Source organism: Brassica napus, chromosome C4 (genome assembly GCF_020379485.1).
Source record: "Brassica napus cultivar Da-Ae chromosome C4, Da-Ae, whole genome shotgun sequence".
NCBI lineage: Eukaryota > Viridiplantae > Streptophyta > Magnoliopsida > Brassicales > Brassicaceae > Brassica > Brassica napus.
This window is the reverse complement of record NC_063447.1, coordinates 58,356,271-58,371,230: the sequence shown is the minus strand read 5'-3', so window position 1 is coordinate 58,371,230 and position 14,960 is coordinate 58,356,271. Positions and strand designations below refer to the sequence as shown.

The 14,960-nt window shown below is 37.9% G+C and overlaps 4 protein-coding genes and 2 non-coding genes across 6 annotated transcripts; 3 read left to right on the top strand and 3 right to left on the bottom strand.

The window, feature by feature from the left end:
- The first annotated feature begins 149 nt into the window (after positions 1-149).
- LOC106395889 (late embryogenesis abundant protein ECP63-like) lies at positions 150-1,768 on the top strand. The gene is made up of 3 exons (XM_013836215.3): positions 150-1,032; positions 1,130-1,308; positions 1,391-1,768. Exons 1-3 carry the CDS (start codon positions 238-240, stop codon positions 1,611-1,613), a joined length of 1,197 nt encoding a protein of 398 aa, XP_013691669.2. The 5' UTR covers positions 150-237; the 3' UTR covers positions 1,614-1,768.
- Positions 1,769-2,526: 758 nt separating this feature from the next.
- Positions 2,527-2,599, bottom strand: TRNAR-UCU. Its single transcript has one exon. It is a non-coding gene; the product is annotated as a tRNA-Arg (tRNA).
- Positions 2,600-3,552: 953 nt separating this feature from the next.
- LOC106394075 lies at positions 3,553-4,735 on the bottom strand. Its single transcript, XM_048756075.1, has 6 exons — positions 4,483-4,735; positions 4,330-4,411; positions 4,194-4,260; positions 3,947-4,108; positions 3,803-3,863; positions 3,553-3,716 (listed from the first exon to the last, which is right to left on the bottom strand). Exons 1-6 carry the CDS (start codon positions 4,733-4,735, stop codon positions 3,553-3,555), a joined length of 789 nt encoding a protein of 262 aa, XP_048612032.1.
- Positions 4,736-6,187: 1,452 nt separating this feature from the next.
- LOC106391483 (bifunctional enolase 2/transcriptional activator) lies at positions 6,188-9,336 on the top strand. The gene is made up of 13 exons (XM_013832148.3): positions 6,188-6,362; positions 6,776-6,904; positions 6,980-7,027; positions 7,117-7,203; positions 7,296-7,376; positions 7,474-7,575; positions 7,673-7,753; positions 7,885-8,100; positions 8,195-8,389; positions 8,486-8,536; positions 8,616-8,756; positions 8,842-8,898; positions 9,006-9,336. Exons 1-13 carry the CDS (start codon positions 6,297-6,299, stop codon positions 9,084-9,086), a joined length of 1,335 nt encoding a protein of 444 aa, XP_013687602.1. The 5' UTR covers positions 6,188-6,296; the 3' UTR covers positions 9,087-9,336.
- Positions 9,189-12,442, bottom strand: LOC106395862 (CBS domain-containing protein CBSCBSPB2). The gene is made up of 2 exons (XM_013836198.3): positions 11,675-12,442; positions 9,189-11,553 (listed from the first exon to the last, which is right to left on the bottom strand). Exon 2 carries the CDS (start codon positions 11,509-11,511, stop codon positions 9,865-9,867), a length of 1,647 nt encoding a protein of 548 aa, XP_013691652.1. The 5' UTR covers positions 11,512-11,553; positions 11,675-12,442; the 3' UTR covers positions 9,189-9,864.
- TRNAL-UAA lies at positions 9,624-9,706 on the top strand. The gene has a single exon. It is a non-coding gene; the product is annotated as a tRNA-Leu (tRNA).
- Positions 12,443-14,960: the final 2,518 nt, after the last annotated feature.

Here is a 14,960-nt window from a genome sequence, read left to right as displayed (position 1 = left end):
ATAAACGGTCTATACGTGTCACACGAAAGGCTACTTGGAAGGCAAGAAGAAAAGAAGTTTAAAGAAGCTAATAACGTGGCAGCTCTTGCGTCTGCCTATCTACCACGTGGAGTTTCCGCATAAAAGGAGCATTCACTATAATAAGCAACAAAAACACATCGACTAATAACACAAGTCAAAAATATTCAAAAAATCCACAAATCACTTGAAACCTTTCACAAGTAGAGAAGCGAAGCAATGGCGTCGGAGAAACAACGAAAGACGGAGAGAGCCGAGGTCGCAGCAAGGCTAGCAGCTGAAGACTTGCATGACATAAACAAACACCGTGACGATGACGTGGCATTGTATAAGGTAACGGAGAGAACAGTCGAACATCCGCCAGAGCAGGAGAGGCCAGGGGTGATAGGGTCGGTGTTCAGGGCTGTGCAAGGAACGTACGAGCACGCGAGAGATGCTGTTGTCGGAAAAAGCCACGATGCGGCCGTGGCGACCAGTGAGGGAGCTAAGATGGCTTCAGAGAAAGCGGCTGGAGCCAAAGATGCAACCCTTGAGAAAGCGAAAGAGACGGCGGATTACACGGCTGACAAGGCGAAGGAAGCCAAAGATAAGACGGCGGAGAAGATGGGAGAATACAAAGACTATACGGTGGATAAGGCGGTGGAAGCGAAAGATAAGACGGCAGAGAAGGCAAAGGAGACGGCGAACTATACAGCGGATAAAGCCAAAGAGGCGAAGGACAAGACTGCTCAGAAGGTGGGTGAGTGTAAGGATTATACGGTGGACAAGGCCAAAGAGGCGAAGGATTACACGGCGGAAAAGGCTATTGAAGCAAAAGATAAGACGGCGGAGAAGGCGGGAGAGTATAAGGACTATTCGGTGGAGAAGGCGGCTGAAGGGAAAGATGTTGGAGTGAGTAAGCTTGGGGAGTTGAAGGATAGTGCTATTGATACGGCTAAGAGAGCTATGGGTTTCTTGTCTGGAAAGACGGAGGAAACCAAACAAAAAGCTATTGAGACCAAAGATAGTGCCAAGGTTTGGAAACATTGTGTTATTTCATATTAATGCTGACCGTACATGATATGGATTGTTTGATGTATATATGTGTGCATTTTTTTTTTTGTTAATATAGGAAAAAATGGAGGAAGCTGGAGAAGAAACGAGACGTAAGATGGAGGAGATGAGAATCGAAGGTAAAGAACTCAAAGACCAAGCTGGAGAGAAAGCACGTGAGGCAGCTCAAAAGACAAGGGAGAGTACTGATTCGGCAGCTGAAAGAGCCCACGAGACACAAGATTCTGCTGCGGTTAGGTAAAAATATTAAGTAACGTTCATTGAAGCTTTGATTTATTGGAGCACATTTTTTGACGTTATTAATGATATGTGTATAAAGGGGTAATGAAGCGAAGGGGACAATATTTGGTGCACTAGGGAATGTGACGGAGGCCATAAAGAGCAAACTGACAATGCCATCGGACATTGTGGAGGAGACACGTGCGGCACGTGAGCATGGAGGCACGGGGAGGACGGTGGTTGAAGTCAAAGTCGAAGATATAAAACCTGGTAAGGCGGCGACTTCATTGGATGAGGCTCGGAAAGACAAGGGAAAGCTTTAAGCTAGGATGATGGATCTGTTTGTAGGCTGTAGCAGACTAGCAGCTGACGTTTTCTGATGTTTCCCTCTTTGTTGTTGTTGTTTTTATGTTCTTGTTTTGGAAAAGAGAAATCTTATATTTATGCAACTTATTTAAGACTAGCATTTAATGTGTCACTTGGTTATGGGAGCGAATGTTTGTTGACTTTTAGAGGATTAGCTACCATACTCTGATACTCATCAACTGGAGTCTAACATTTACGACGGACTCAAAGCTCTATCTTCATCATTTAATCATGGTTTCCCTTAAGTTCAGAATGACACAGCTTAGTGTGCGTCCTATCTTGACTGTGTGACCAGAGAGACATGTTGAGTTATGTCTCTCAGCCCTTGACAATGTTATGATATGTAGGACTGAGCTATGCCGATTCAGTGGGCAGAAGATCTTCCCAGGGCGGGAATCAGATCCATCAGAGATAACTCTGATTACATTAGTCAAATGTCCAAGAGTTTGTTGACATTTGTGTCTCTGTATTTGGCAATGCATTTGAACCGAGACCATATTTCTTGTAAACAATTTAAATCAATACCAAATAAAAACACTTGATCTGACTTTGGTTAATACCTCCGATTCTGTACATCTTGAAATATATTTTTGAGTTGGAGTTAAACTGAGGGTGTCTACCTGCAAGTTTTTTCACCATGTTTGGTTCTTCTTGCTCGAATCATTTTGTCTTGTCATCGCTTTCAGTTGTATAAGCTGTAAAAAAGGTAAAAAGGAACTCAAGTAAATGTCACTTGAATGGGGATAACTGTGTACTGATCAATGAGATACATTAATATCTCTTGTACTAAATTTTCAACTTCTTGCACCTTTAAAGGTTAAAATGTAAAATTTAACATAGGAAGGAAGGAGATGAAAATAAAAATAGATGCACGCCCGGTGGGACTCGAACCCACAATCGTTTGATTAGAAGTCAAACGCCTTATCCATTAGGCCACGGGCGCTTTTGCCTATTTTCCGATTATGTTTTAACAGATCTTGTAATATTATATTATTGACTAAATTTAGTACATTTGTAAATATAGTTAAATTACGGTATGGTAAATGTTAATTACTTAACTCTCAAGCATGAAGTTTAGCTCTTGTTAATCACTGTTTATTCCATATTGATGTAAGGTAGACGCATGAGACGTCAATTCTGGCGGTTCTGGTATTGAAGATATTTTCTCGGGTGATAATCCCTTGTCCCTTTCTAACCTGCATGAGTCTCGCAATCATGTATATCAGCACTTATGGTTGAAGCTATTGTTGTCCGTCTTGCGGTAGTTACTGCTGCCTACTCAAACATCTGACCCCTGGCGGTTCTTTCCAATTCCTTATCTCTTATCAAGCTATTGAAGAATGGAGGTTTTCAGCGTGAATTTTTCGATATCATGTTTGATATCTATCACTATGTCTTTTTTTGATGTCATTTCCTTTTCTTTTGTTACTTGAAACTTTAATGGAGAAGTTAATGCTGTGGCAAAATCAGCCCTCTCTTCGCTTGTTACTAATTCCCTCCGTGGAGTGTAAACTATTTTTAAGTAATGCTTGTTGTTTGATCAAAAAAAATTCCCTACTGATGTCACTTTTTATTGCATGCCCATTGATTAATAATTCTGAAACACGAATCTTGTGGTTGGCTTCACTACGTACAAGTGGCTAAAAGCTTGACTTGCCGCTTTACACTTGCTTTAGACTAATCCAAAACAGTGTGAAAGAATACAGTCTGCGTAATGGCCAAATTTTGATTGCAAAACTATCCCACAGGTTCATAATCATAGTTATTGATAGGATATAACAAATGATGGTAAACGACGAAGGTTCATATTTATTATTAGAAACTTATCTTGTGTGTGATCAATATTAAGCTAAAGAACAGCGTTACGGAAAATAATAAACTTCAAGAAACATATTATCATGCTAGAACGGAGACAATCTTTGAGACCTTGCAGTAGAAGGACCAATCAGGATGAGAAGAATCAATCTTGGGTTGTCCGAAAGAGTTCTCTTTAATATAAGCTTGCACGTCTGATGCATTTGCCAGATCATCCAAATAAGAGCAGAACTCTCCTTCTGGATCTAGCGTGCATAAAATTACATAAACAATAAAGTCACAAAAAAAAAGATAAGTGATAAACATCAAATGCTAAAAATTGGTTGCATACCAAGAAAATCATCATTTTTGTCTGTAGGATCATAAGGCAATGGAAACACTCCTGTATTGTCCTGCATGCACATCAAGATATATCAAAGTTGGAAGCAGCACCTAAATGATATATAACTTTATAAAGAGATTTGGATTATTTTACAGGATTAATAAGAGCTTTGTAGGGCTCATTATCAATGAGAAAAGTGTTTGAAGCAGAGAACTCTTTGAACTTTTGGAACACTTTAGAAAGATCCTTGAAGAACATTGGCTTATCACTGTTCTCTAGTGTCTTGAGTCCAATATTAGTACTCTGTTTTTGATCCTATATATAGTTAACAAAGAGTGTAAGATGTTATATGCATATATGAAAAGAAATATATCCATATATAAAGATAAAAGAGTCTTACCCACACAAACAATAGCTTATTTTTCAGATCTTCAAGAACAATGTTAAGGATTATATCGACATTACTCCTACAATCAAAACCATGAAAAAGTAAATCAAAGTATATACTTATAAAGTTGAGAAATGAAATGACTAACTCGTTAGCAGATGACCAAATCCCAACTTCGAATCTCTCAAGGCAAAACTTCATGAACTCTCCAGCAAATGGCCTCTTATACACTGAAAAAATCGAAAATAAAACATAAAACATTGTATATTTGTAACCAAATAGAATTGAAATGTTATGTTACCAAGATTTGGCCCACAAGTTGCATCTGGAGATCGGTTCTCTGGCTTTCTACGCAAATTTTGCATATGGACTCGGTATAGAAGTAGACCATTTGGACTTAAGATCAAGAGTTTCTTCTTCTTTTTCTCTGGTCCTAAACTAAGTTTGTCTAGAATCGAACTCAATTCTGTCTGCTCTGAATCTTTCTCACTTGCGTACTCATCGTCGTCACTGTCCGCCAGAACAAAACTCTTCTTGGATTTTTCTTCCGCCATTTTTATTGTTAGTAAAGAACGTCAAGACTAATGTTGTAGATTTATACTATTATATTAAGACTCGATAGGGTTAAGCCTTCTTAAGTTGGTGGCGATTAAGCTTCACGAGGTCAAAGCTCATTTATTTGGCGTTTCTTTTCATGCAGTTCTTTGATTACTACATCTCATAAATTGACTTAGAACTACTAATCAGAGGGATCCCACATGTCATATAGTCACTTGCACGGTTACACCATATATATAGTACCGAAAGAATTGGCTTTCACATGCGCATGACAAGTCCAACAACCAGCAATGAGAGACCCGCTCTATCAGAACCGAGGGATGCTACACGATAGAACTTGAACTTAGAGCATCTTCGTTCTCACTCCATATTTATTCCATTGTTGAAGTAAAATATGGTATAAGGATGAAGATGGTTTTAACCAGTACTCTCATTTCATCTTTTAAAGATTAATTTTAGTTTATTTTTCTAATACTGATTTATTATTTTATTTTATTAAATATTAAATAGATAATTTATAACCGACATGCTTTCATCTATAATGTTTCTAATTTTACTATCATTATCCGCTTAATGATAACTTTTTTTTACCATACAAAATTCATCTGATGGTTGTATTGTTACCATGCAAAATTCTCTTACAATTTTTTTTTGACATCAACTAAAATTGAACTCATTTAATGTAAAAATGACAATTCATCTGATGGTTGTATTTTTACCATGCCAAAATTCTCTTACATTTTTTTCATGATTTAGTTAATAACTAAAGTTGAACTCATGTAGTGTAAGAATATTTACAAAAAAAACTCGTTTAATGTAAAAATAACAAATGCTCATAATTCTCTTGACTATACATTCAACTTTGATTTTGATACATTATATTTACAATTTTAATATGTTAAAATAATACTATGAAACTTCCTATTTTTGAAAATAGACAACACTAATTATATTTTTCTTTAATATCAATACAAATGGAAATAGTATATACGGAACTGAAAATGGAATAAACTCCACAACCAAATATTTATTACTTGTTCTAAAATCTAAACTAAACTAATCGTAATGATTATTACTTGGACAAGGATAAAAGGAAAATAAAAACCTCCGTTGACAAAAACGTAAATAAATCCTCTTTTTGTATTAAGTTATTATATTATATAATGTAGACAAATATGCGTAGTATTATTATTATTGAGTCCACTATCCTCTTATAAAAAAATAGAATTCAACCAATAAGAACAAAACACGTAATAATAATTCACTTAATCAGTCTACACCATATGGCAACTGCAAAAAAAAAGAATAAAAAAAATAAAAAATAAAAACCTCTTCTCGTCTGCAAAAGGCGTGCAGCACATCGTTTTGTCTTCTTTCGCATCCAACGAGCCTACCTTATCATCCAACGGTTGATATTAAAACAATCCAACGGATCTCACATACCCATTTCCTCTTTATATACCTACCCAGACCTCACCCTTTCACCAACTACTCTTAACCGTTCGCTAAAACCCTCGAGCTCATCGCCTATCTTCGCTTCTAGATCTACTCGAAACCATGGCCACTATCACCGTCGTTAAGGCTAGGCAGATCTTCGACAGTCGTGGCAACCCCACCGTCGAGGTTTGCTTCTTCTCGCTTAACTCTCGTGGATCTGTTTGTATGATGAGTATTTGAGCTTAGGTGACTGAGACTGTGCTTTGATCGCGATTAGAACCATAGATTTGAGTATCGATCGCGATTAGAACTATAGATTTGTGTTCTGATCGCGATTAGAACTATAGATTTTCGTTTAGATCGCGATTTGAGCTATAGATTTGTGTTTAGATCGCGATTAGAACTATATAATTGCGTTTCGATCGCGATTTGAACTAGAGATTGTGTTTTGATCGCGATTTGAGGTATAGATTTGTGTGGATCGTGAGAGATGATGATGGATCACCATCTCATCGTTTGATCTCACGTTACTTTGTTTGTTAGTGATGGATTTTGATTCATAGTAACGAAGCTCATGGTTGATCTGATGATTTGTGTAGGTTGATGTACACACATCAAATGGTGTCAAGGTCACTGCTGCTGTTCCGAGTGGAGCTTCCACTGGTATCTACGAGGCTCTTGAGCTTAGGGATGGTGGATCTGATTATCTCGGAAAGGGTGTTTCTAAGGTGAGACACTGCGTTTGTGGTCTTTTTGATTTTAATGAATGAAATCTGATTTTTTTTTTTTGTTGATGTCTATAGGCTGTTGGTAATGTGAACAACATCATCGGCCCAGCGTTGATTGGAAAGGTGAGTCTCTCTTTTATTAGTGCTTCAAATTTGTTTCTTAAGCTGTTGTTTTTCTGACGTTCATGTGTTTTATTGGTTGTTTCTTGTAGGACCCGACTCAGCAGACTGCTATTGACAACTTCATGGTCCATGAACTTGATGGAACCCAGAACGAGTGGGGTTGGTGCAAGCAAAAGGTGTGATTCAAGGGAAATTCATGTTTTGTGTATTCACTCATTAATGAAAGATGAGTCTCACCATCTTGGTTCTTTTTTTTTTGTGTGTACAGCTTGGAGCCAATGCCATCCTTGCTGTGTCTCTTGCTGTTTGCAAAGCTGGGGCCGTTGTCAGTGGCATTCCTCTCTACAAGGTAGACTGATAATAAGTCTGTTGTTGCTACTCTGGTTACTTGTTTTTGCTGGTGCTAGATGTTCTAAGCATTTTTCTTTTGTGTTATTTGTGTGCAGCACATTGCCAACCTTGCTGGTAACCCTAAAATTGTGCTACCAGTTCCCGCTTTCAACGTCATCAATGGTGGATCACATGCAGGAAACAAGCTCGCTATGCAGGCATGTTCATTGTGGTTCCTTTTCTTTGAAATGTTAAATTCCAAGCTTCTTCATGTTTTGAATATTTCTGATTGTGATTGGCTATTGGTGTTTGCAGGAGTTTATGATTCTCCCTGTTGGAGCTTCATCTTTCAAAGAAGCCATGAAAATGGGTGTTGAAGTTTACCACAACTTGAAGGTAAACCTCAAATCATTGTGGTTTTGGAGATGCCCTCATAAATGATATGCAAAATTTGTGTTCCCTATTACAGCTTCTGTAACTTCAGTTAATTCCCGTGGACTAACTAACTTCTTCCGTATGTTTTCCAGTCTGTGATCAAGAAGAAGTATGGCCAGGATGCTACCAACGTTGGTGATGAAGGTGGCTTTGCACCAAACATTCAGGAGAACAAGGAAGGTCTTGAATTGCTCAAGACTGCTATTGAGAAGGCTGGATACACTGGCAAGGTCGTCATTGGAATGGATGTTGCCGCTTCCGAGTTCTACTCATCAGACAAGACCTATGACTTGAACTTCAAAGAAGAGGTTAAATTTTATTTCCTTATTATTTTCATCCTCCTTAGGATAAAACGCAATCATTCCTAACTTATAAGATCTTCCTCTGTTTGTTTCTCTGCAGAACAACAATGGTTCTCAGAAGATTTCTGGAGATGCACTCAAGGACCTATACAAGTCCTTCGTTGCTGAGTACCCAATCGTGTCCATTGAGGACCCATTTGACCAAGATGACTGGGAACACTATGCCAAGATGACCACCGAGTGTGGAGACAGTGTTCAGATTGTTGGTGATGACTTGTTGGTCACCAACCCCAAGGTTTGTGACATAACCCGATGGTCTTACCAGTTTTATGTCTATTTTCCTTGCATTCTCTTTCTCAAAGTGCTTATATTTCTGTCTCTCTCACTCCAGAGGGTTGCAAAGGCAATCGCCGAGAAGTCTTGCAATGCTCTTCTCTTGAAGGTATTCTCCAACCCAAGATTATAGTGTTAATTCAGATTATAATCTTTCGACATTTACTGACTAAATCTTTGGTGAACAGGTTAACCAAATCGGGTCAGTAACCGAGAGTATCGAGGCAGTTAAGATGTCGAAAAGAGCAGGATGGGGAGTGATGGCCAGCCACAGAAGTGGTGAAACCGAGGACACCTTCATTGCTGACCTATCTGTTGGCTTGTCTACTGTAAGTTGTCAACCATTTAAAACGTTACCAAGCAACCAATTACTTCCATGTTGTCTGATTCTCATTTGGTACTCTCTATCTCCAGGGACAAATCAAGACTGGAGCTCCATGCAGGTCCGAGCGTCTAGCCAAGTACAACCAGGTAAAACATCCCAAACCAAAATGATCATTGTGTGTTTAACAAGAATCAAGAGCTCAGTAGTTTTTTGCTGTCTTAACTGTTTCTTCCACTTGGTGTGACATGAACAGCTTTTGCGTATTGAAGAGGAGTTGGGATCAGAGGCAGTTTACGCTGGAGCTAACTTCCGCAAGCCTGTGGAGCCGTACTAGACAAGTGCTGCTCGTAGAAGCGAAGTGCTCTCCTTTGTTACGAGAAAAAGAAGATCTGAGTTGTGCTTGGTCATTTTGCTTTAAATAAAACATTACGTTTGCTTTTTTTTTCTCCCTTTGTTGGTTTATTTTCCAAACCACTCTTGTTGGGATTAAGTTGCTTATTTTTGTAAGAAAAAAACCTGAGATAGCTCTGCCTTTAAAGAGGACAGCAGCTCTTCTTTTATAATCTAATTTCGGCTTCTTTTAATTTCATGTGTGGATGGCGTAGAGGCTGATTTTATCAGCAAAAGTGTTCTACGCAGCTTAATGTCTGGTAAAAATGTGTTTCTTTGAAACTTATAACCGCACACTATATGAAAAAAATCTGTTTGCGTTTGTTGAACGTTTCCATAAGTTTTCCACTCTCGTAAGATCACTAGAGCGCAAAGGCACTCATACCAAATTAATTGGATCAACCAGAATCGTTCTTCTCGGTTATAAACGTTGTAAACAACTAGCAAGTGATGTATGAATATACACCTTGTTTTCCAATAAGCAGGTTTGCCCGAGTGGTTAAGGGGGAAGACTTAAGTTCTTCTGCACATAAGTGCGCGTGGGTTCGAACCCCACAGCCTGCATTTTTTACTTTTTACACTGAAGAAGTTGAAAAAAATAGATTAGTAGACATCATCGTTTTTTCGCAACAATAATAATATCATTACAGGAACTAGTTTTACAAATGTTAATCGAAAAAGACAAAAACCACATTTTCGATTTAAATCATTTAAAATACATATCATTTCTTGGAACGCTTCAGGTAAACAAGAAAACCTAAGCTCGTCAAGACAACAGCCCCAGCCACAACTCCAGCCTGCCACCAAACCCAACCGCAGCCATCACCACAACTCCCCTCAAACAAATCTCCACTTCTCTCAACACTCACCATCTCCGCAAAATCCACATGCAATCTCAAAACCTTTTGTCCCAAAGACCTAGCAAAAGCAACCGCAGCAACAACATCACTGTCCCTACTAATCAAAACCTTGTCACCTTCATCATCCTCGTACATTATCTGAACCCCTAGATCGCCATCATCACATCTTTGCACCACACCACTCATCACCTCCTCAAAACTCTCCCCCGTCGACTCAAACCTATGCACTCTCCCTTTACGATCTTCGAACTTAAAAGCAAACAAACTCACACTCCCACAAGATTGCAGCTTCCCGGAGTCTACTCCTCCTCCTCCCTCCGAGTTCAACAACATCGTAGACGACAAATCGCTGTGAGTTTCGTAATCCTCAGGTGGATGCGGGTCTAAACTGAGAGCCGAGTCCCAAAACTTTTGCATCATGGTGTTGGCCATGTCGCTAACAGCTCCTGGACTACTCTCAACGGTGGACATAGCCGCGTGAGTTATTTGCAATACGTCAACACACGCTACTACGTACCCGTCCTTGTCTAAAACCGGAAGGTGTAGAAATTTGCCTTCATGCATGACATGCAACGCGTCGACTATTGTTGTCTCCATGCATGCAGTTTCAGGGTTTGGTGTCATTACTTTCTCCACAAGAGTTAACTCAGGGGAGATATTCTTAGCCACGACTCTCATCAATATGTCCTTTGACGTTAGAATGCCTTGGATCTTGTTTCCAACGGTTATGATCACTGAGTTAACACGTAGATCACGCATCTTTTTGGACGCTACGAAGACGGGATCTGAGGGAGACGCGAGTGCAACTTTTGAGTGTTCTGTAATGATTGTGGACAAGGCAGGCTTGAACATACGGTCTCTTAACGTTTCAACGAAAGGATATGGAGCTGAGGTGTTGTCACTTCCCCATTGACGTTCAATGTCTTCCACAGCAGCAGCAGCTAAAACACTTCCTTGCTCAGCTGCTTTCTCCATACGAGAGATAGCGTCGTAGAGGCATTTTGTTATGTCTAAAAGAGCGATGACTTCACCGTTCTCTACGACCGGTAAGTGTCTGAACTTCCCTTGAACCATCTTCTCAAGTGCCTCGATGGCGAGAGATTCCGAAGTGACGAAGATAGGGTTTCTTGTCATGACTTTGGAGACAAGAGTGTGTTCTGGTCTTAACCCTTCTGCGATCACTCTTGTTGCTATGTCCTTGTCGGTGACAATGCCTGAAAGAAGAGCGCTTGAGTCTGTTAGAAGAACTGCATCGACTTTTTTACGAGCCATTCTTCGACAAGCGTCGAAGACGGTCGTTCCCTCGGGGATGGTGATGGCTTTGGATAATCGTAGCGTCTTGACGGTTCTCTCGGTGTTTGAAGAAACCGGTTCAGGGAGAGGTGAACCGGGTTTGGGTGAGGGGTTCTCATTTAGGCTACTGCTTCCACTATCCTGGGGTTGGAGAACCGGTTTCTTGGAAGCTGATGATGATCCTCGCCTTGTGCTTCTTTTACCAGATGAAGTCATGTTTAGGAGTATGTAAGGTGGTTCTCTTAATCACCCTTCAATCTACACAACAAGACAATAATTTCATTGCAAGAATATATGATTAAACATAAACAAACATTTTTTTAACAATTTGGATTAGATTTTCAATGACAAAATAACAAAGGAATGTATGTGTCCTTACATGCCATTCAGACCAATGGATTAACGATGAGAATCCAATAATAAACACCAGATGATGATGAAAAGCTTGAGATTGATGTGGGCGTAATGGATATTTGGTAGGGTTGGTGTTCTTTTTCAAATCAAACGTGGGTGTCAAGTTTCATCTTCTATGAGCAAAAACCATATTAACAGATTACGAAATTTATATGTTTGATCTTGAGAGAATCCATAGAGGCTTTGAATTCCAGAAATAAGATTATTTGTTATCTGTTTCCCTTTTTCTTTTCCTTTTTAGCTATTTTCTATTTTTCTTAACAACTCACCCTGAAAGAAAGAAGAAGATGAAGACCATAATTCTGTTATTATTGTTAATCTAGCTATGTCAATACAGTTTGGGTGTACTAATTGGTGAAAATAGTAGAAATTAATTTTTGTTGACTTTTTTTTTTTTTGTCATGAGGATAACATTATGAGGTGAAAGGAAAGGGTACAATTGTGAAAATAGACCATATATTAATTTCATTTTATCATAAATATGGTTTGGATATAAGAACTAAAATCAAGAACTTATTATTTAGTGAATTCGATTTAGTATAATAGCAATTAAAATGTTCTTTCCGTTACTTATATCATCATGACATTATATATGTTTTTTTTAGCAACCCATGGCATTATATATGTAATTTCTTAAATAGTAGCTTAAATTGACATTCTTTCAGTGTTTTAAAAGATGTATGTTTATGTATTTTTTAAAAGCACTTCTGAAATACAAAAAACCATACTAAAATCATATAGTAAAATCAAAATCATATGTACATATAAACTTATGTTTAATAATATAAATACAAAAATCCATACTAAAATTTAAGGGATTTTTGCAAAATTGACCTACAACTTAAAGTCAAACACAAAACCAACCTCCCTTTTTTTTGAAAATTGGTTTTGCCCTATTCACCCCACAAGTTCATATAATTTACGAAAATGCCATCAATTTTTTTTTTCTTTTTTTTTTCGAAAATGACATTTTTACTCTCTCACCCTCATCATCTTCAAGTAATTACAAGATTGCCATTGTCATCAATACCACAACCACCATGAACAACCAATTTGAAGCTCTTAATGCTCCCAAAATCGATTTACCCTTCTTCTTTTTCCATTCTTGTGAACTAAACACAACATATCTCTCAATTTCTCTCCACAATGAGCTAAAAAAACCCAAGATTTTGATTCTAAATTTTTTATGGTTCATAGAGTCATAGAAGCTAACAATTATGGGTGGGTGACTTTCGTTTGTGATTCTGTGTGCTTGGAGAAGCCTTATGTATGCTAAGGAACTTATCTCACCAATTTAAGGTATGACATCGAGTTTTTTTCCAGATCTGTTCGTCAGACGACTTACTTGGGAAGTCGTCTGGCTGTAGACGACTTACCTTTCAGTCGTCTGGCTGTAGACGACTTACCTGGAAGTCGTCTGGTCAACGCAGAGGTTATTTTTACAATTGACTTTGAAATCTGTAACCTGAGACGACTGAAAGTTAAGTCGTCTACTATTGTTTGGATTCAAAAAAAATTCCAAAGAACCTAGACGACTTACATTTCAGTCGTCATAGGTTAGTTTTGCATTTGACTGGATAATTTCAGAAGTTTGACTTCCCCAGACGACTTACATTTCAGTTGTCTGGCGAAAATTAAAATAATAATATTTTTTTAAAAGTAGACGACTTAAAGTTAAGTCGTCGTAGGTTAGTTTTGCAATTGAAAAAAAAAACTTCAAGATTTAATTATATACAGACGACTTATAATTCAGTCGTCCACGAGACGACTGAAATGTAAGTCGTCTAGGATTTACGAGGTTTGACCAGAATCTCGGAAAAAAGTCCTGGACGACTTACAATTAAGTCGTCTGGTGGACGACTGAATTATAAGTCGTCTGTGTATAATTAAATCTTGAAGTTTTTTTTTTCAATTGCAAAACTAACCTATGACGACTTAACTTTAAGTCGTCTACTTTTAAAAAAATATTATTATTTTAATTTTCACTAGACGACTGAAATGTAAGTCGTCCAAAAAGTCAAACTTCTGAAATAATCCAGTCAAATGCAAAACTAACCTCTGACGACTGAAATGTAAGTCGTCTAGCTTTTTTGGAGTTTTTTTTTTAACCAAACAATAGTAGACGACTTAACTTTCAGTCGTCCGAAATAACAGATTTCAAAGTCAATTGCAAAAATAACCTCTGCGTTGACCAGACGACATATAGTTTAGTCGTCTAGACAACTTAGATTGAAGTCGTCCGCGTCTTCTCCACTAGTTTTTAAGTCTTCTACGTTAGTTTTTGAATAACTTGTATTTTTAAGAATGATAAGTAACTTCAAGATATGTAAAACTCATATTTACAAAATATGTTCTCTCCCTTAGTTTTACTAAATTTGACTAAGTTTTTCAATGCAAACTTATAAAAAATATGATATGCTTTGACTAGTTACTATTGTTTGTTTCCATCTCTTACCAACATTCTTGTTTATTATGATGAGAAAAAGGCCATTGGAGTTTATTATTGCATATGAGAGATCCAAAGATAAGAAAAAGGCTACTGAAGTCTATTATTTCATTGATTTGTAAATGTGTAAACACATTGTTAGCACATTTAATACATCTTGGAAAATATTATTACTGATTTTACAAAAAATTCACAACTAAAAGAGTATACATGCAATTCACAACTTGAGTAGATGAGTAGACAAGACCAGACAACTTGAGTAGATGAGTAGACAAGACCAGACAACTTTTAAGAAGTCCAGATGACTTCTAAGAAGTCCAGACGACTTCCAGGAAGTTCAGACGACTTTTAGGAAGTCCAGACGACTTCCAGACGACTTTACAGGAAGTCCAGACGACTTTACAGGAAGTCCAGACGACTTTACAGGAAGTCCAGACGACTTCCAGACGACTTTACAGGAAGTCCAGACGACTTTACAGGAAGTCCAGACGACTTCCAGACGACTTCCAGATGACTTTACAGGAAGTCCAGACGACTTTTAGGAAGTCCAGACGACTTCCAGACGACTTCCAGACGACTAACAAGTAAGTCGTCCCAAAAGTCTTCCAGATCTGAAAAACCTGCATATTAAATCCAGATCTGAAAAACCTGCATATTCAAAAACGTTCAAATGGCTTAAAAACAGAAAAAATGAATGGAAGATTAGATAAATCTACCTTTATAGAACACACAAAAATACATATCTAAAAATAATAGATCTACCTTTAAATTAGTGGAAGATGAGTACCATCTAATTAAAAACCTG